The 22,067-nt window shown below is 36.0% G+C and overlaps 1 protein-coding gene across 1 annotated transcript in view; it reads right to left on the minus strand.

Annotated features, from left to right (window-relative positions):
* The window catches only part of LOC121407679 (anillin-like), a 31,395-nt gene that overhangs the window by 4,875 nt on the left and 4,453 nt on the right, over nucleotides 1-22,067 (minus strand). Inside the window, exons 2-16 of the mRNA XM_041598865.1 lie at nucleotides 21,372-21,519; nucleotides 20,577-20,702; nucleotides 19,264-19,445; nucleotides 17,205-18,212; nucleotides 16,258-16,338; nucleotides 15,257-15,374; nucleotides 14,802-14,959; nucleotides 13,978-14,175; nucleotides 13,164-13,598; nucleotides 11,497-11,632; nucleotides 10,685-10,864; nucleotides 9,437-9,557; nucleotides 8,753-8,909; nucleotides 7,078-7,209; nucleotides 6,276-6,470 (exon numbers count right to left, since the gene is read on the minus strand). Coding sequence (XP_041454799.1) covers nucleotides 6,276-6,470; nucleotides 7,078-7,209; nucleotides 8,753-8,909; nucleotides 9,437-9,557; nucleotides 10,685-10,864; nucleotides 11,497-11,632; nucleotides 13,164-13,598; nucleotides 13,978-14,175; nucleotides 14,802-14,959; nucleotides 15,257-15,374; nucleotides 16,258-16,338; nucleotides 17,205-18,212; nucleotides 19,264-19,445; nucleotides 20,577-20,702; nucleotides 21,372-21,519 — 3,375 coding nt within the window. The remainder of the gene's footprint in view (nucleotides 1-6,275; nucleotides 6,471-7,077; nucleotides 7,210-8,752; nucleotides 8,910-9,436; nucleotides 9,558-10,684; nucleotides 10,865-11,496; nucleotides 11,633-13,163; nucleotides 13,599-13,977; nucleotides 14,176-14,801; nucleotides 14,960-15,256; nucleotides 15,375-16,257; nucleotides 16,339-17,204; nucleotides 18,213-19,263; nucleotides 19,446-20,576; nucleotides 20,703-21,371; nucleotides 21,520-22,067) is intronic.

Below are 22,067 nucleotides of genomic sequence, written 5' to 3' on the forward strand. Positions count from 1 at the left end.
CAAGCATAGTCTTTTCTCCAGACCCGGTTATTTAAAACTAAAAAATGAAACCCTATAGTAATGCCTTCATATAGCACAAAAGTCCAAAGTATTTTTCCAGACGTAGTAGTTTCAAAAATTATAATGTAAGTCCAAAGTCTTTTTTCCAGACCCAGTTATTTCAAAAATTATAATATAAGTCCAAACTAAGATACCATAATGATATTCCAGTGGAAAAAAAGAAAATCGAGCTTAGCCTTTTCTCCAAACCCCGTTATTCAAAAATTGTAAATAACAATACAACAACAACAAAAACCGTATAAAGACCCCATAATCTTATTAATGCTGGATAACATGGACATATAGCGTAGTCTTTCAGCCAGACCCAGTCATTTGTTTTTAAAAATAAGGCTAAGAGTAAAAATATAAATAACTCCAAATCTAATACCAAGCAATCCTTGAACCTAAGAACATGTTTTTAAAAGAGGTTTAGAATGTTGTCTTTATTCCAGACCTAATTATTACAAAAATTACGAAAAAAAAATCTAAAATAAGACCCTATCATATTCTCTTGGAATAACATGAGTCGTAAAACGTACTCTTTCCTCCAGACCAGGTTATCTAAGAAATGAATTAAAAAAGAAAATCAAATCTAAAACCAGTTTTCAAAAGTTACACCCAGTAAAAAATATGTCTGTACCCCACACCCAGATTCTTTTGTATAATAATACTAAGACCCCTACAAAACATTGTAATTATGCATTTGCAAAGAAAACGTCCATTTTCCAGACTTGGTTATTATTTAAAAATAAAATTGTCTAAAACAAATACCCAATAATCTAACTACTGTGGAATAACATGGAGATCGATTGTAGACTTTCCTCCAGACACAATTATTTCAAGAATAAAAAACAATAAAACCCAACCCCCACAACGAATCTAAGAACCAACAATCCTCCAAATTAAGACCAAGTACAAAAGCACATGTTTAGAGCATTGTCTCTATTCCAGACCCAGTCATTTAGAAATTAATTCAAACAATCTTAAAAACATAAGACTTTGTCATATTCTTATTCCTGTTGAATAACATTATTATTATGCTTAGACCTTCGTCTATACCCAGCTATTTATAAGATAAACAAATATTGAAAAAAAAATCAAAGCTAAGACCAATCTTTAAAATTAAACCCAGTTAAATGCTTGGGTTTAGAGAGTTGTCTTTACCCCACATCCAGTTCTCTTAAAATACAATTAAGCAAAAGATTAATCTAAAAACTTAGACACCAGCATCTCCCAAACTATAAAACCCTGTGATAAGGCATACCGTAAGTTGGTATACAACTTGTTTTTGTTTGATGGAAGTGAAATAAATAAAATTGAATTGAATTGAATACCACAAAAACGTCAAATTAATAAAAGGCGTAAATATTCAGATCTGAATGGTACGCGCCTTAAAAACCCAAAATAACAACAACAACAACAACGTTATTCTACATCAATGATATTGTGGCGTCTTGGTTAATATTGTTTGTCTGTTTTTATCGTTTCTAATAATTTCCTATTTTGAAATAACTGCATGGGTCTAGAGCAAAGACTACACCATATTTAAAGACTGGGCGTTGTGGCGTGTGCCTATAATCCAAGCTGTGGGGAAGTTACAAATTGATGCAGAGGGTCGAGGTTCGAGCCCTGGTCACGTCTTTCGGATGGTGACGTTAAAGGTCGGTCCCAGACGTAAATAATCATATCTGATTTAGACACGTCTGACAAAACTCAAACACACACACACACACACGTTTGCCCCCTGGAAAGATTAAACCTCAAGATGTTGATGGACCTGAATCCACCGACGGGACAGCCTAACTCTGGTACGGGTGTGGGAGGGGGCCCTTCTTTCTTTGCCTGTCTCTCTTTCAGTCATTTCAAATCAGTTTTTTTTTCCTATCTTATCACTTCTTGATCACATAAATCCTCTCTCTCTCTCTCTTTACTTACTTAACGGGTCAATATAACCCCAGAAAATATATCTTAGGCCACTGAGATTATTGGAATTGTAACTAATAAAAAGAAATGCTGAATATATTACAAATGGTGCTTGGTACACTGAAAATTTAAAATACCGAAGAACTTGTTAAAACTTTATCCCCTCTTGCTAGAATGATTTTCTTTTATATAATATCTCATAGATCGTCGATCAACAACCTTATCGTTTACGGGAAGTAATCCCCATATTGTGTGCTGATATCTTATTCCTCAGTTTTTTGTTTTATATGTATTTAAAGGTTTTGTGTTTTTTTTTCATAAAAAAAGGAATGAATATACAAGAAATAATAATAATAAACAAGTGGAATGCCTCTGACCGTCTCACCTGCATCACGCGATTCAAAATGCAGCAGTGCTGACTTTGAAAACTACTATAACTCGCACAAGATGTTAAGTGATACTTGGTTACTCTTATTTCCACGTTTTATGAACTAGACCAATACACTTACAGAGATAGGATGGTAATTCAACAAATACCCCCAATGTGGCCAAAATTCATTGACCTCACATGACCTTTGACCTTGATCATGTGACCTGAAACTTGCACAGGATATTCAGTGATACTTTATTACTCTTTTGTCCAAGTTTCAAAAGTCAGACCAATAAACTTGCAAAGTTATGATGGTAATTCAACAGATACCCCCATTATGGCCAAAGTTCATTGACCTTTGACCTTGGTCATGTGACCTAAAATGCACACAGGATGTTCAGTGATACTTGATTACTCTTATGTCCAAGTTTTATGAACTAGACCAACATACTTTCAAAGTTATGATGGTAATTCACCAAAAAAAAACAATTCGGCCAAAGTTCATTGACCCTAAAAGACCTTTGACCTTGACCATGTGACCTGAAACTTGCCCAGGATGTTCAGTGATACTTGATTACTATTATGTCCAAGTTTCATGAATCAGATCCAAAACCTTTTTAAGTTTTGATTGTAATTCATCAGATACCTTCAAATCGGCCAAAGTTCATTGACCCTAAATGACCTTTGACCTTGGTCATGTGACGTAAAACTCATGCAGGATGTTTGGTGATACTTGATTAAACTTATGTCCAAGTTTAATGAACTAGGTCTATATATTTTCTAAGTTATGATGATATTTCAAAATCTTAACCTCAGGTTAAGATTTTGATGTTGATTCCCCCAACATGGTCTAAGTTCATTGACCCTAAATGACCTTTGACTTTGGTCATGTGACATGAAACTCTGATAGGATGTTAAGTAATACTTGATTAACATTATGGGTTCATATACTTTCTAAGTTATGATGTCATTTCAAAAACTTAACATTAGGTTAAGATTTGATGTTGACGCCGCCGCCGCCGTCGCCGTCGGAAAAGCAGCGCCTATAGTCTCACTCTGCTATGCAGGTGAGACAAAAAGAAGTAATAAAAATAATACTAAATAAAATTGTTACCCTACTTCTCATACAGTGGGTGGCAAAAATAGTCAATCATGACTTATTGCCAAATAAAAACATGGAATGGAATGGTTATCCCCTCTTGTTAGAATGTTTTTCTTTTATATAATATATCATAGATCGTCAATCAACAACTTTATCGTTTTCGGGAAGTAATCTCCCTATTGTTTACTGATATCTTATTTCTCAGTTTTTTTCAATATGTATTTTAATGTTTTGTTATTTAGGTTTTTTCATAGAAAAAAGGAAGGAATATACAAGAAATTATTTTTTTAAAAGGACAAGTCCACCCCAACAAAAACTTGATTTGAATAAAAAGAGAAAAATTCAACAAGCATAACACTGAAAATTTCATCAAAATCGGATGTAAAATAAGAAAGTTATGGCATTTCAATGTTTCGCTTCATTTCACAAAACAGTTATATGCACATCTCGGTCGGTATGCAAATGAGGAACTGATGACATCACTCACTCACCATTTCTTTTGTATTTTCTTAAATGAAATATGAAATATTTTTATTTTCTCGTCATTGTCATGTGAAATGAAGTTTCATTCCTCCCTGCAACACGTGGAAATTTATTATTTTAACATTTTGTGCTTTAGGCAAGGAGGTCCTAATCGTCAAATTCGTAAAAATTGAAATAATGTATAATTCAAACAATGAAAACCAAAAGAAATAGTGAGTGAGTGACATCATCGACTCTCTCATTTGGATGTAGCTGGCTCGTTCATATAACTATTTTGTTAAAAATAAACAAAACTTTGAAATGTCATAACTTTCTTATTTTACATCCGATTTTGATGAAATTTTCAGCATTGTGCTTGCCTGATTTTTCTCTATTGATTCAAATCAACATTTTTCTGAAGAGGACTTGACCTTTAATGGTTGCAGGGTCTTTGTTTTGTTGTTGTTGTTGTGTTTTTAATGACTTTTATAACTGGGTCTGACAGAAAGACTACGCTACATTTCCATGTTATTCAACATAAATAGGATCGTGGGTCTTTGTTTTTTTATAATTATTATAATTTTTGAAATAAATGGGTCTGGAAAAAAGACTTATATTATAATTTTTTAATTAACTGGGTCTGGAAAAAAAGATTTCGCATTTTTGTGCTATATAAACACATTACTATAAAGTTTTAGCTTTTAGTTACCGGGTCTGGAGCAAAGACTATGCTTGATTTTCAATTTACCATTAGCGTCTGGAGAAAAGACTAAGCTCGATTCTCATTTTTATTCCACTGGAATATCATTAATGTATCTCATTTGGGACTAAAATTATAATTTTTGAAATAACCGGGTCTGGAAAAAAGACTTTGGATTTATATCATGATTTTTTTAAACACCCGGGTCTGGAAAAAAGATTTTGGATTCATATCATGATTTTTGAAACAACAGGGTCTGGAAAAAGACTTTGGACTTGCATTATTATTGTTTAAACAACCGGGTCTGGAATAAAGACTTTGGACTTATATTATCATTTTTGAAACAATCGGGTCTGGAATAAAGACTTTTGGCTCATATGATTATTTTTTAAACAACCGGGTCTGGAATAAAGACTTTGGACTTATATTATTATTTTTTTAACAACCGGGTCTGGAATAAAGAATTTGGATTTATATTATAATTTTTGAAACAACAGGGTCTGGAAAAAGACTTTGGACTTATATTATCATTTTTGAAACAATCGGGTCTGGAATAAAGACTTTTGGATCATATGATTATTTTTTAAACAACCGGGTCTGGAATAAAGACTTTTGATTTATATTATAATTTTTGAAACAACAGGGTCTGGAAAAAGACTTTGGATTTATATTATAATTTTTGAAACAACCGGGTCTGGAATAAAGACTTTGGGCTCATATTATTATTTTTGAAACAGCCGGGTCTGGAATAAAGACTTTGGGCTCATATTATTATTTTCGAAACAACCGGGTCTGGAATAAAGACTTTGGATTTATATTATAATTTTTGAAACAACCGGGTCTGGAATAAAGACTTTGGGCTCATATTATTATTTTTGAAACAACCGGGTCTGGAAAAGAGACTTTGCACTTTTGTGCTAAATGAACGCATTACTATACGATTTTAGTTCAGAACGGATTTGCCAAAAATCCCTTCAAATTTATTACATTTGTGGGTAAAGTCATTATTACATTTGTGGGCGATCAAAAATTATTACATTTGTGGGTAAAGTGCATTATTACATTTGTGGGTGAAATTATTACATTTGTGGGTAAAGTGTTATTACATTTGTGGGCGTTATTACATTTGTGGGCGATTATTACATTTGTGGGTGTAACAGGGCACTTATTCAATTCCATCATTCCATCTGAAAATGGGAAATCTTAAAAAGAAAAATCATCACATTTACAGAGGATTCCAAGATTTTGGTCCCATTTCATAGAGACTTTTAAGAATAACAAATGTACAAATTCTATAACAAATTTACTATCAATGAATCAAATTTAATGATTCCAGTAGCTTTGATATCTTCACATTGCTCTTTCACTGTCAGGGGTCTCACAGAAATTCCATGACTTTTCCATGACTAAATCACTGAATTTGGGATGTCACTAAACTGGGAAAATTGGAAATCATGAACACCAATTATAATAGCTGAGTATGAGAGTTACAAAACACAACAAACTGGAAAGCTGCCACAGCCAAGAGGTAAATGCAATTCCATGACTTTTCACAAATTTTCCAATTCCCTGACTTCCCATGACCACAAATTTTTCCAGGATTTTCCATGACTGTGGGAACCCTGACCATCGATATCCACTGATAAACTTGCTACTCTCCTTCAACAACTTCCCCTTACCTTCTTCTTTTCATCACCAGGATACTTCCAGAACGAGAGGTTTCCTCCGTGCAGGACGCACCATCTCCTGTGCCACATACCCAGTCCGCTGCAGTCATCAAACATTGTCAGGAAACCCTCCGCATGGGTCTGGCTGTCTGTGTGGCACGACATGGTCAGGTGAATGGCGCCCTCAAGGGGTGACAGGAAGGGAACCTGCACCAAGGAAAGAAAAATAATCAGTGTTTATGTGTTATTTTGTTATTCGTGAGAGAAAGAGCTTATGTGAAGTTAACACCACATGCAGACTTCTCAACTGTAGAGCTAGTGCATTGTGTGCACTTCTTATAGTGGGAATGCAAATGACTGTCATACTAACATGCAACAGGAAAACAATTTTTGTCATAGACCCATTACAATTGAAACAGAAAGTGGCAAAATGGAAAAAGACATCTGAGATGTAAAAGGGAGAAATGTTGGAATCTATTCCTTCTCCTCATTTGGTACACATTTAATCTGTATATTTATTTTGTTAATTTTTTTAATCATGTACATTTTAAAACTTGATATTCATATTTATGTTAGCTATTCTCGTTTATATTTGGAGTATGTCATCATGTTTGATAATTTTTGTTTGTTCCAAGGGGCACCAATGAAAATCAAATAACAAAATATGGCAAAGTCATGATGAATGTATATTATGTGAAAAGGTGAAGGGACATCACGTTAACATAAAATGAATATTTGATGAGTTACATCAGTATCCCATAGGTCTTGTTTAGGTGACAAAATAAAGATTAATATCATGGATAGAATAACCAACCTTTGTGAGAGTGCATTTCTTGAGCTGACAGCTGGCTAGGCTTAGCCTAGCGGAGCCCACCATGGCGAAGCTGTTCTGTCGTACTGTACTCTGGCCTGATGGACCGGGGGATTGTGGGTAACGGCCGCCTTGCTGTAAGGTGATGGCAAAAGAAAAATGGAAATTAATGCAATTTTTTTTATTTTATTGCAATAAAAACAATCAAAATACAATCATAAGCGGTCAAAGACTGAAATGTGTGAAAGCTTACATGTACAAATAAAAACACAACAATATATAAAGTAAACATTATAAATAAATATCTAAATACAATACAGATTAATATAGATGAAAAAGGAATGTATCCAAGTAAATACCAAAGGCCATAACATAACTACAAAGAGACACCAATGAATAGGGCGAAAGAAAGATTACGAAGAAAAAGGATGAGAAAAGGGAACGAAATAGGTTTAAGACAAAAGAAAGCGGAAAGCAAGAGGTGGAAACGGACAGAGAATAAGAGGCGACCTTAAGAATTTAATGTACATCTTTTAAGTCCATCATCCAGCTCAGATGATTAAATATTTAATTAAATGATTGGTTAAAACCATATGATTTTTTCAAATCGACATCAGAAACAATGGAATTGCAACTCATGGGATTGTCTGTATCTTGCAAACCATCCAACAACTTGATTTTATCTATACATCCATTAAATCTTTTGTATTCTGTTACTGATCATGGGACGATAATGACCTTATTTGCCATGAACAACACTCCAGTTTTAAGCTGCCCTTCCAGTGTGCCATGCACAACTTTGAAATACATGTATGTTACTTTCTCCCTTTTTCATTCTTATATGCTAAGCAGCTAATGGCAATGTAGAAACTCCCATCTTTTTTGAGTGTTTTTTTTCAAATCTTGTCAGGAGTTCAAACCCATGAGTCAGGCATTTCTCCAAGTGAGTCATGCGCTTATATATAATTTGATTGTATACATTCATACATCAAAGTTAGCAAACTCAATAAATGACTAGAATTTGAAAAGTAGGGGGTGAGATAACAAATGGGAGGCTAGCTGGAACGGTTGGTCAGAAAACTGTCGGTAATGTTGTTTTATTATGAAATCTTAATTAGGTGGGCTAACCCTCTAAAATGCTTTAAAGACTGCAAACAATTCTAGATGAAAAGTGGTATACTTCTGAACACACAAACCAATCAGAGGAATTCCCTATCAGCTTGTACATTTGGTCCAAGCCAGTAAACCATGCAGAATTATCCATCATGGCCCAAATTCACAAAGGTTTTTTTTTTTTAAAACATCGGTTGAACCTATGGTTTATATGCAGATTTCCTGTATACATTATGCTTATATCCCTTACAGTGCGCCAAATTGATGCCTGTTACCATGGTTAAGTACGCTATTTTATTCATAAGTCCACTATTTTGAATTAGTCCACTGTTCAAACAGTTGACTAATTCAAAACAGTGGACTCATGAATAAAATAGAGTGGATAACCACGGCAACTGGCGTTAATTTGGCACACTGTGACAAAAGCACTCATCAGCATTGGTAAATAAGTGTAATTTATACTGTAAATATGCATAAACCATGGGTTATACCGATGGTTTTAAAAACCACCTTTGTGATTTCGGGTCATTACGTTTTGCAGTGATGACTTTTGACATGTACATACCCTGAAATTGGATGCTCCCTTGAATTTCTTCGGAGTGAGGCTCCATCCGTGTTTCATGGTAGCGGCTTTCTTGCTCTGAACTGCGTCGAGGGTAGCACATCTTCCTCTCATTTCATACACAAGTAGCTCAATGGTGAAATCACTACCAAGATCATTCCTAAATCATTGAAATATAATTCCGTGTGCATAGGTGTCAACCAAAAATACTTAATAAAAGAGCACCTTACATTTAATAGTAGCTACAAACTTTTACTCTTCAAGAGCAAAAGGAAATTCTTGAATAAAGTGCACTTTTAAATGACTCAACTAACCGCCCTTCCACACGGTAAAGAAATTGTAATTTGAACGATGATTCCAGTGAAAAATAATGCTGACGAATATTTAGCACGTGTGAAACCACACAAGAACAGATTAGAATCACAAACGCTAATCACAGTCATGATTACAAGAACAATCATTATTACAATGATTCAAGATTCATGTGTGAAAAGGCCCACCCTAAGAGGAATGAACACACCTAAAATATATATTTTTCTTCAAATCAATTCAACTGTAAGATATCTAAACTTATGACATGTCATGGAAGCTTCAGTATGAGGTAATTGGCATAAAAATGACAAAAAGTTGTCTCACATTGTTTAAATTCCATGAAACTCAATTATTAAACACACACAAGATACTTACAGGCAGACTAGGTTTGTAAAATGAAGACAGTCCCCACTGATCTCCCTAGTAGATAGGATCTGAGTGGCAATCACATGCTCCTGACATCTCACTATCACAAAGAAACTGTGGTGAATTTGATCTAAAAACAATATAAAAACCAAAAATTTACAGAGAGGTCGATCCAAAAAGCTTCACAAATGCATTCCTACCTATAACTGAATATTACATAGCCATTGTTTTATATGTTACATGTGTGGCTGTAGTTATCTACTGACAAGAGTAGAAATTTCAAGATACTTGACTCAAGATATACATGATAACAGAAAACTATCATGAAATTATAAGCATTTGGAGTGTTCAGAGCTTATTTTAATTACTTAGATACATTTCATGCAAATTTATATCCATTACTCAATCCTTCATTATGAATTGTTTATGAGAAATTGTCAACCCTGTTGTAGGAAACACATGGAATAAAACCTTGTGATGCACAAACCAGTCTCCTGTCCAAATAGATGCCAATATAAAAAAGTCAACAAAGGGGAATTCATAAATCAAGGCTCCACACTAACATTTTTTCTTGATGGCCCGATCAGTGCACCAAAATCATTGATTTCATAATCTTGGTGGCCTGCAAAGCAAATTCAATGGCCTGAAACAGTAGAAAACATTACAATTTATCAAAACTATGGTAGCCCGACCGGGCCACCAAATGGTGGCCCAATTCTCATTTTTGGTTGCCCCAGGGGGGTAATGTCGAGCCTTGCATCAATATCACACCATAAGCTCATATAAGGACTGCTACAGATACTTCCTAGACCCAAAACCATCCCAGAATAGAATCTACTTGAGGGAGATATTAGGAGACCTCATCAAGTGTAGCATGTTTTAAACTGGAACTTCTGGACATTAAGTATTGGATTACAAAGGTACACTTAAAAAATTTGCCATACAGTATTCAGTGCTTGAACCTAACACCATAAGTATGTCATGAACGGGAAAACAACATGAACATTAAGAATTTTTCTTCCAATAAGTTGTCTCTTGAAATTTCAAGTATAACAATAAACTTCTTTGCACCTTCTATCTAACAGATTAAAATCCTGTTCACATGTAATGATTGACATTGTTAGTCTGCGTATCACTGTACATGGTCTGCTAAAATCAACCATCACTTTTTTGTGGCATGTATTTTTAATATGGTTCAGATAAGTTATGATGGAAACCAGCAAACGAATGAATGCATAAATGGCATGTAAGACCTACCTCTGCCCGAGTCTAAAGCCATGAGGTACTGAGTCTTGAGTGGTAATCTGATGTCTTTGATAGTGACTGATCCCCTGCACGGTACGATCTCCTCTCCATCTTCAGTCATGATGGTCTTAGGGACGGTTACAGGGTTCTTCAAGTACTGGATCTCTGACAGGCAGGCCTGGCGGCGCTGGGCTGTAACAAGCAATTGAACAGAAAGTTAATGTTATTAGCATAACCATTCCATTTCAATGTAGACATTCTTGTTGTATGTTTACAATTTAATACAACAAATGAATAACTTTAATTCAACTTGCAGAAGGTAAATGGTCTTGAGGTTGATGCAAAAGCAAAAATGTCAGTGAAAACTGGAAAGTTTATTTCATGGAATGGCATCTGACGTGTGATTTACATGGTAGCACTTTTACACAAGAAGAAAATTTGCAGTAAAACGAAACGGCTTTCATGAAATTAATTTTACCCTCATGCTTTTTTTCATAGTCCATCTATTATAAACTAAACTTGACATTCTGTGCGTATATAGACTACGTTTATAATCTGAAAAGGCCAATGGTTACAAAAATTGAATTAAATGTCAGATTCTTCATTTAGGAAAAAGTCTGTTGCCCTCTATGGGAAAATAAACTGCAAAACCAGGGAGATCTTTCTCAATTACACATATTCCATTCGAAAGTAATCAACATATTCATAAGTCAGAAAACTGTTAACAAAGATTAGGTTTTTTTATTAAATTTTCACAAAGTCTCCCTGACAATCCCCAGAGATTCAGAACTTCCGCAATTTCAGTTATTTTAGCAACAGCTTACTGGTAACGACAAGTAGTCTCTCTGCCTCTATCTCCTCCTTGGTGCCGTGATATTCCTCTGTAGCAGCAATGAGTTCCAATGCCTGGCTGGTCTGATGGATGATACTCTGTTGGGCTGATACCTCTTCCATTAACCTCTAACAGAAGAAAGTCAAATAAATATAATTTAAAGATAAATACCAGTTGTGATAACGATCTCAAAATGAGTTCGAACAGAATCCAATGAAATTACCACCAAAGTGTTTGTATGTATAAATAAAAGAAATATGTGCGAAATAGCTCTGGAAGAAAATGTGTAATTGCTGAGAAATGAGCAAAGCACCGAATTCCATTAAATGTCGCATATTTTTTTAACCAATATTAATACACTGTCCCACATATGCTTTTTCGAGTTGGTGATCATCAGAACTATGTATTTTGAGCCAAGATTTCATGATTTTACAAAGATGAGTTTACATTAATGTACCAAATCTAGATGCATCATAATATTTTGTCAATTATGAAATAATTCTTTGCTGACACTATTGTTGTTTACTTTTAATCACAAACCATTCTACTACTAGCCTCACACTTCACAATTTATAATCGATGAGATCATTTTGATGACAAGGGATGTAGGTGCTGGGCAGATTTTGTCACCAGCCACTCCACTGATCTTAACCCTATCTAGGCCGGGGGGGGGGGGGCCTCGGAGGCCCCCCTCAACGAATCGCGCGATATTTTCGCCGTGCGAAATTTTTTGACCGCGCCGCTCGCTGACTTTTTACTTTCAAGTCTTGCGCAACTTTTGAGACCAATTTTGCGTCACCCGGGTACGTGTTCCGAAATTACGCAACATTATGTAAGTGCAGGTCAGACCGAAAATTGCTCAAAAACGTGATTTCGTGTACAAAGTCAATGCAAATTGTGTTTTCAACCAAAATTCATAAATGTATGATTATTTTTAGTTTTTCTAGTCTAAATGTATTCATTTTATGCTTTTTATGACCACAGAAGAGTCCCCAACAAATTTCATTGAAAAAACAATGAAAAACAAAAGGTCAAAAAAACAAAGAAATACATAAGAAATTGCAAAAAACAATATAATACATTGTAATATAATACGGCCATAGGAACTCCCAAAATACCCCGGCCTAGTTAGGGTTAAACAAGGTGTAGGGACTGACACCATTAGGTGTTGTGACATTAGTGATGGGATTAGAATCATTTTTATACACCAGAGTTTCATTTATTAGTTTTGGTGGGCAACCTGATTCATAATCTAAACACCAACACCAGAACCAACACCGAAAGAGAAATCACCTTTTGCCTTTAATTGAAAGTCTTACTAGAATCTTCTCCTTGGTGCTCATCTTCTGATATGTATATCATGTTTTTTTTTCAAACCCATGTTTGGTGTTAGTTTGTTAGGCAGCCTTATTAACACTTTCATCACCAAAATCAATGATTCCACACCGAACTTGCAATCACCCATTGTCTAATTTGGAAATCTCATCTGTATCTTATCCTTGGTGTTCATCTTCTTGGCCACAGGGAAACAAATATCTTCTGATAGGTATAAGTTTTATAAGCTCATGTTCGGTGTCAGCTAGGATAGGCAGCCTGATTCAAACTTTAAACGCCAACACCAGCACCAACACCCAACTTGGAATCACCCAAATCTCTCACCTGTATCCTCTCCTTGGTGCTCATTTTCTTGGCCACCAATCTCTTCTGATCATTCTGATGCCTACCCTGCTGCTGGGGATGCCTTCTGTCATTACCCCTAGATGAAGGGGCCGACGACATCGCCGATGACGTGGACGAGGACCTTGGTCGCGAGGCCGAGGAAGGTTCCCGGATGACCGTCCTGGAGGCGGTCTCCCTGGTCACGGTGCGGTGGGTGACGGTGGTCGGGCTCAGGGTCTTCTGTTGCTGTTGGGACCGGTAGCTCTCAAGGCTGATCGGGGCCAGGGAGGATGCAGTTGAGATGCAGGAATCGACGGAGCCCACACTGGAGCTCCTGCGTCTGGTTCTAGGAGCAGGGACAGGGTTTCCCTCATCCTGTGATGACGAGGAGGCTGAGTTGGTAACTTCTGATATGTTTGCATAAATTGGCTCCATCTGACAAAAAAAATTAAGAAATATGCATAATACTACATGCACTTTATCAGATCACTAAACACTTTAACACAATGAGTCGTAAAATGCAAATGAGGCTAAGAAATACACTTTGATTATTATTTCTATTGAATAACCCTGATTCATTCATGCTGTCATAAATATCCTTATTCTATAGATACATGGGTTTGGAACATAGTTTGAGAAGAGTACAGCTATGCATTGAAAATTTTCAAACATGATGATAGATCCCTGACGAAGGACAAAAATCTAATCCTTTACATACAAAGCCATACAAGCACTAAATCAGTCAGTAACTCCATAATTAGAGAAAACAAATTATCTTTTCGTTATGGAAAAGTTTCTTCTAGTATCAACATACATTGTCAATGTTATAATCCCATCCAGATAAATCTGCCTTGGATGTTGTAGCTTGCGTAGGTTCCTCAACATCTCGTCTCTTCTCGGCCTTAGCCTTCTCTTCTTCCTTCATAGCTTGCTCGGCCTCTACGATGAGTTCATCGATGTCTCCAAGGACATCACTGATGTTGACTTCACTCTCGTCAGCATTCTGAGTGGTAGTGATAATCATATTGTAAAAAAATACATGATTTGTCATGTGACCACAATATTAATCAATATAAAAAAAATGCTGCTGAATAAACATTTGCAAAGCAATACACAGCTCTTCATTACACAAGGATTTTTTTGTTTCTCTTTCATAAATTATATTCAATCTAAAGGACAATTAGTAGTTTTCCTTGGCTAGTATGGATCTTGCATGAGCTGGCTCACATTTTACAAAGAGATTTAAATCAAATACAAATTGAGAATCATCAATCTTGGTTTGAACTCTGATTTTAATCTGTTTTTAATCTTTTGAATAAATAATTAATAAAATACTTTTTTCTAAATTGAACTAGAGTTTTTGTAATAAATCAATCCCTTGAAGCCAGTGGTAGCCAAAGTGAAGGCAAAATAAAATAAATTAAAAAAGTTTAAAAAATGAAGAAATAAACAAGAAAACAAAAAGTAACAGTATGCCATCCTCCCAGGAAAGAACTAACATCCAATAGAGGAACAGTTATGCAGACAATATCAAACTTTCCTTCCACGTTTTGAAGTTTTAATTATTCATATCTTCCATAATTCTAAGTAAACTAAAAAGAAAATGCCTTACAAATGGGTGCATGACAACAAACTGACCTTATCATCAATGATATCTAGACGGTCGTTGGAGGGAGCAGCCGATCTTTCCATTGTGATTTGAACAATACCAGTTTGATTAGATTGTCCTTCAGTGTGGGTAGGAATGATCTCATCTTCTTCAGTGTTGTAGTCGTCCTCTGCGTTAGACTCACTCACTGTGACATTTGGAAAGAATATAATAATGACACAAATTGGTGGATTTTAAAGTTTCCTGCAGAAAGAAATGATTTATGAATAGTTAGCAATGCACTAATTAAACAGACTATATGTAAAAAATGATTGGTTCACAAATTCTCTTGGGAAGTAATATTGAAGTTAAACGAATGCCAAAGCCTAATCTTGTGGGTAAGCACTGAACAAAGATCTTTTGTACAGTAAAGAATAGTCCTGAACTTTAATTTCATTGAAGAAATTTCTTTTTAAATTGAGTTCCCTTTACTAATCCCACTAACCATCAGCATCAGCACAAGACTCTGTATCCATCTCTTCTTCCGTCTCTACGTCTTGGGGCATCTCCTCTTCCTCTTCAGTATCAATGGCTTCCTCTTCTTGGACTGGTGTGGATTTGACCTGTAGCAAAGGACACCATGGGCAATGCCATCATTGTCATTTCTAAGAATACTTCACTCGGTGAATGACATCATTTTTAATTTTTGATTACATTTCTATTTGCGATAAGATGAGATAGCTCTTTGCTTGCTTTATATCCACTCAAATAAAACCAACATAAGATTTCCAAAGAAAAAAAGCATGAGAATTGATTACAAAGATTTTCAGTAAGTATATTATATTTCCACCAGGATAGAAATTCAAATCAAATAAACAGGTGGAAGTGGAACACCTCTGGCAGTATTGCCTGCATTACAGAATTCAATATAGTAGCAGTGCTGACTTAAAAATCAACTAAGATGAAAAATATTTCGAAAAAAAGTAAAGAAAGAAATATATAAGAAATTCAGTGTCACCAGAGTCTATGACTTATCAACCATGTTTGGGTCCATATTATCTAGAGCTATATTGGTATATAAAATTTTACGCATGATACTATTATTTCAGAACCTTGACCTACCAAGAAGAGCTATGAAAATAATATGAAGCAGGATAACTCAATTTTCTTGCTAGAATTTATTGGCCTGAAATGTTATAACCCCAGTATATGTGCGCAGCCATATTGTTCTGTTTGCAACCTACCAATGTACAGGCATCAACACTTCGCAGCGCGATTGCAACCAAATAAACATAACATAATGGCAGCACGCATGAATCTGGATTACATTCCCACCGATAAATTCAAGCAAGGAAATTAAGAAATTTTGGTTCAAACATATTTAATCATATATCAACTTAGCATTATCAAGTTTTTAATCGGGGAGGGGTCATGACCCCCAATTTAGATCTCTGACCAGAAAGGTCTGATCGATGGAGTAAATAAGAATGGGGGGGGGGGACAAACCTCTTCCTTTGTTCCACTACTTCCTCCTACTTGTCCTTCCCAACGTGCTTTAATGAGGGCCATTTCTTTCTGTCTTTCCTCCTGGTAACAAATGGTGTGCAAACAACAAACACAGAAAGTAAGTAAGCCATTTTCCTATATATTTCATAGCTGACATCGATTGGTTTATTTTTCCTGAATGATAACCATGGAGAAATGCTCTGAATTACGGTAAAGCCACCTTTAATAGCAAAATTCTATGCCGTGTCGATTAAAATGAATCCTGCTTGATACTACACAGCAGGATCTCACATTCTCCACTCATTTATTATAAAACATATAATTTCTATCTAATGCATGTATGTATATAAAATGACAATGAGGGTGCAAAAAAAGTTTTTTAAAGTGAAAGTAAACATTAAGTGCAAAAAAAGGTGAATGAACAAAATTTGACAGCATTGATATGAAAAGAAAGTCACAATTTTTTTTTTTTTTTACAAAGAAATCTATAATGGTGCTGGTACATTGTACAAAGTACATATAAAAATGGAAAAGAGGATATTGTGGTAATGAATGAGAATTGAGATAATAGAGAAAATGAAGGTGGGAATGCATGGTAAACTGCATATGATGGATGTGGAAAGAAAGCATGATTCCTTTTCAGTTATGAATGGTTTTCATGGTGATTACTCAAGTTGATTTTCAGTTAAATACATCATCAAAGGTCCCATCTATCCTTCGTCCATCGCAGTGTATTACCTCAAATTAAAAAATCTAATTTGTAGTTCTTTCATTCCTGCATTACCATTCTCTATGATTGCTGGTCCCTAAAAATGAAAAAGGCATTTTCAAATTAGAAGAAATTTACACTTTTGGTTTAGTTTCTGCTTGTCTGCAATTCTCATTACAATTTATTGAATGATAGACTTGCAAAACAGATATATGGGAAAATACATCAACTGTCTTACCTGTACTTTCTTGTTGATAGCATTTTTCTGCCAGTTGCTCTGGTCTGCCTTCAGTCGTTCCTGGATTCGCTGAGCCATGGCTCCAACCCTCGGAGTGGTCTTGACAGGACTCTGCCTGGATGCTGCCCCGCCCCCACCACAGCCCTGCTCCAGCAGCGCCCTCGCTTGTGCAAACTTCTGTGATGTTGCCCCTCTCTTGGCAAGGGGAGTGTTTCTTGCATTGTTGACCTGTTTGACAGGTGAAGACCTGATAGCTTGCTGTTTGACAGGGGATTTCTTGATGGGGGAGTTGTGTTTTAGTGGGGAGGATGCGACTTTTGTGACAGCTTTCTTGGGGGATACTGTAATGCTCGCCTGCTTACGGGGCGATTCAATTTTAGGGGTCGCTGGTGTGCAGGACTGCAGTATGGGGCGTTTCACTGGTGTGGCAGTTGTGACGTGTGTCTTCACAGGACTTTTAGCGGCTGGCCCATCGGTTTTGGCGGCTCGAGGAGCAGGCACTGGCTGTTCCGAGGAGCTGTCTGATTCGTCAGAGGATGAAGACTGTTTCCTGGTGCCCACTGCAACAAATAGGCGACCAGAGAGGGGAGATTTAGGTCTCTTGATGGGACTGTTCTTGCTGGACTGCACGGTTATTACGGTTTTGAATGAGGAGGATGATAATTTAGATGAGGTGTCTTGACTACTAGTACCATGCACTATCTTAGATGGACACTTAGTGATGGAGGTGGAGTGAGTTTTCTGGCCACTCCTGGTAGAGGAGTGCCAGTCATATGGAATGCTTTTGAATTGGGCCTTACCTTTGCCGCTTGGCTCTCTTTGGAGCGTGCTCTCCTCTTCGTATTTAGTGCGTTTTGGAGGAGAGGGCTGTGTAGAGGGGGCTGATATCTCAGCAGAGCTTGTTTGGGAAAAGGTGGTGGGGGCAGAGCGTTTGGCTGGGACTGGAGTAGGTTCTTCAACTGGCTCTTGTCTCTTCGGCGGTTGCCATTTGCGAGTGGCTGGCTTCTCCTGAAAGGGCAACCACCAAACAATTGTATGTAAAATACATCTTCCAAATAGATGCTTACACCCAAATGAAGGTTAATATGTTCCAGAACCGACTTATCTATATTTCAATGTTGATGACGTCAAATAATAAATGTATGACAAAAGTTGTTAAGTCATAATTAAAGGTCAAGTCCACCTCAGAAAAATGTTGACTTGAATCAATAGAGAAAAATCAGACAAGCACAATGCTGAAGATTTCATCAAAATCGGATGTAAAATAAGAAAGTTATGACGTTTCAAAGTTTCGCATATTTTTAACAAAATAGTTATATGAACGAGCCAGTTACATCCAAATGAGAGAGTCGATGATGTCACTCACTCACTATTTCTTTAGTTTTTTATTGTTTTTATTATTCAATATTTCAATTTTTACGAATTTAACGATTAGGACCTCCTTGCCTGAAGGTTAAAATAGTTGAATTCCACATGTTCAGGGAGGAATAAACTTCATTTCACATGACAATGACGAGAAAATCAAAATATTTCATATTTCAAACAATAAAAAAAAAAGAAAGTGAGTGAATGACATCATCGACTCTCTCATTTGGATGTAGCTGGCTCGTTCATATAACTGTTTTTGTGAAATAAAGTGAAATTTTTGAAATATCATAACTTTCTTATTTTACATCCGATTTTGATGAAATTTTCAGTGTTATGCTTGTTGAATTTTTCTCTTTTTATTCAAATCAAGTTTTTGTTGGGGTGGACTTGTCCTTTAAATATATATGGTAAGATAAGACACCTCCAGTTTAGTATAGCACTACATCACATGGTATGAAAGGAAGTGATTTTCCCCAGAAATTAGTAATGTGAACATTTTGAAAAGAGATCATTGATTTATCTCTCTCGACCAAATGCCCTATTTATTGTTTGCATGACTTTTTCAATTTCCAGTTTTACTTTTAAAAATATCTCAAAGACATGAAAAAATGTGTACACATACAGACAGTATGCAAAACATATAGTTCACTTTTTTTACCCACAAAATGTTTATTACTACTATTCCACAAACCTTTGGAAAATCGTGTCTAGGGTGGTTTGTGTCATCTTCCCAACTGTTAATATTGGCAGCAAGAGCGGCGAATCTGGATCGACGTGAAACAGGTGCCTTAGGGGCTGGGGCTACCTCCTCTTCCTCAAAGTCTGGTCGTTTTGGTGGGAGTACATTCTTAGGACTATCCACTTCTGTTCCACCTGTACAAGGTTGGGAGATGATGTTAGGAAAAACTTGGTGTACTTGAGAATGATTCAAATAGATGGTACATATTTAATTGAAGGTAACATGGAAGTAAATAATAATGATAATAATAGCAAGGCCCGCTGGGAGAACAGTTTTCAGAACCGAAGTGGCTTCCCTGAGTAATTAATATTATTATTATACATGCCTACATGTATATCAACATTTTTAAGTTCTCCCAAAATACTTTGACAATGTCAAGTACTAAGATTCACTGATCAGGGGGCCATTTCATAAAGAATTTGCAACTGTTGTAACTTTGCCATTATGGCAACTACCATGGAAACCTTGATTCTGATTGGGTGCTGAGCCCTGTTACCATGTTAGTTGCCATTTTGGCAAAGTTACAACAGTTGCAAGTCCTTCATGAAACGGGCCCCTGGTAGCCTAAACTTTATATGAGAAAAAGAAGAATGCCCTTTTCAAACAATACACATGTTTGAAAAGAGCGTAATCCATGGCCAATAACAATCATTACCCTCAATAAAAAGTAGGTCAGTCATTATATTCATTTTGAAAAACGTTGAAATGATATTAATAAACCGACCTTTATGGTTAACTGCTGCCAATTCCACACATTGATGGAATGACCAACTTAACATAAAACCCTATTACAAACCTAACCCTATATCTTATATGAAATAAAGCCTGGAGCAAATGTCTAGTCATCGTCAAAATAGGTAAACGTGTAGCGTTGTGGCCCAGTGGATACTGTAAGTCTTCTGACTTTGAAACAGAGGGTCATGGGTTCGAATCCCAGCCATGGCGTAATTTCCTTCGGCAAGAAATTTATGCACACCATGCTGCACTCAACCCAGGTGAGGTGAATGGGTACCCGGCAGGATTAATTCCTTGAATACATGAGCGCTGAAAGTCAGCTCGAGCTAGAGCCGGGGTAATAATAATAACGCGACTCGGAATAGAATATTTCTAGATAGATGGCGCTATATAAGTGCCTATTATTATTATGCTTTCAACCATCGTTTGAATGGCATTTAAACATTTTGACTCAGCAGTAATAAGTAATAAAGAGTAAATGAATTACAAACAAAAAAAAAGTTTTTAGACTGCCCTTTATTCAATCTTACATGTATTTGAAACATTCCAGTCTTGTCTTTGTTCAGCCAAGCGATGTAATCTGCTCTTGACAGAAGGAATTGCCGGTGTGTCTGGTTTTAGTGCAAGCTCTTCGCTTCTCGCCTTCACTGGTGAACCTATATCACATCAAGGAAAAGTTGTGTGATTGTTTTTAAAAATCCAAAGCAAAGAAAATCATAATATCTGTTAATATAATATTAATGGCCATGTGTCAAGAGGTCACTTGCTCAAACGGGTGGTGGTTTTTATATTTTGGTGTTTTCATGTAGTTATTCTCAATTATTTCCAAACCTAAGGTGGCTAATCCAACAAATTTGGTATCACCTTAAAGCTAATTTCAGCCGAGCTAATAATCTAAAGAATTCAAATAAATAGAAAATGATTTCAATCTTTCACTTTTAACATTTCTAACAGGTTGACAGATAATTTCTTCAAAGTTATGCCCCATTTCAATGTAACATCCTGTCCAATAGTGGAAATGTGATTTCTTAAATTCTGTAAGGATGAAATTATTAAAATGACATTTGGTTTTGACACAAATCTTAATGATCAAATGACACAGGTTGGTGACATTCAGACCAATGTAAGTGTGATGAATCTTAGAAGCATTATTTGGTCTAATGCTATTGGAATTTATCTTAAATTGTAAATACCTAAAATAAAGATGAATACAGCAATTATAACACATGCAGTAATGCATTTTTTTTTCATCCCCCCAAAATTTGCTCAATTTCCAGATTATTTTGGTGTAAGTAATCAAAAGCTCAAGTCCAGAAAATTCTTACCTCTTGGTTCTAAATTGTGCAGCTGATTTTCCCTCAGGGGCACCCGAGATGGTGCCGTGGTAGCTGTTGTCTTTCGAGGAGACATGTTAGATTCAGCCATCTTCCGGGCTAAATTCTCTCGCCTTGCCCTAGCTCTTTCGAGTAATTTCTATTAGGCAAAACACATAACATTTGGGGGGGGGTGAGCTGTAATTACTGATGTGAATATCAAAGAAAGGAAGGTGACTAGGTGAGGGAACAAAGCAAAATTTACAAATTAGCATTTTACAGATATGGCCACCAAGATCATGGCCCGTATTCTGAAGTCGGGTTTAACTTAAACCCAGGTTTAAAGTTGTGGTTTAAGTATGGACAGCCAATTGTTACATAAATCATTAACAGTAGAGATATAATATTTCAGCTCATTTGGCTCTCAAATCATTCGTAACTGTCTAGGAAGTATAAGTAGATGATTGCCTTCACCATCGATGAATCAGGAAAGAGCACGGTAAACATAAGAAACATGAAAAAATTGACACTTTTGGCTTGCCATAATTTTAGTAGAGTTAGACCATGGTCTAAGTTAAACCTGACTTCATGGCTTTTGATGCCCTTTAAATTGGCCCTGGATATTTATGTGCCCTTTTTATTTATTATCAGTTGTGATGTACATGTGCATTGACGTGAACCAACCTTCTCTTTAAATAGAAAAATTGA

This window comes from Lytechinus variegatus, chromosome 2 (genome assembly GCF_018143015.1).
Source record: "Lytechinus variegatus isolate NC3 chromosome 2, Lvar_3.0, whole genome shotgun sequence".
NCBI classification, from domain to species: domain Eukaryota; kingdom Metazoa; phylum Echinodermata; class Echinoidea; order Temnopleuroida; family Toxopneustidae; genus Lytechinus; species Lytechinus variegatus.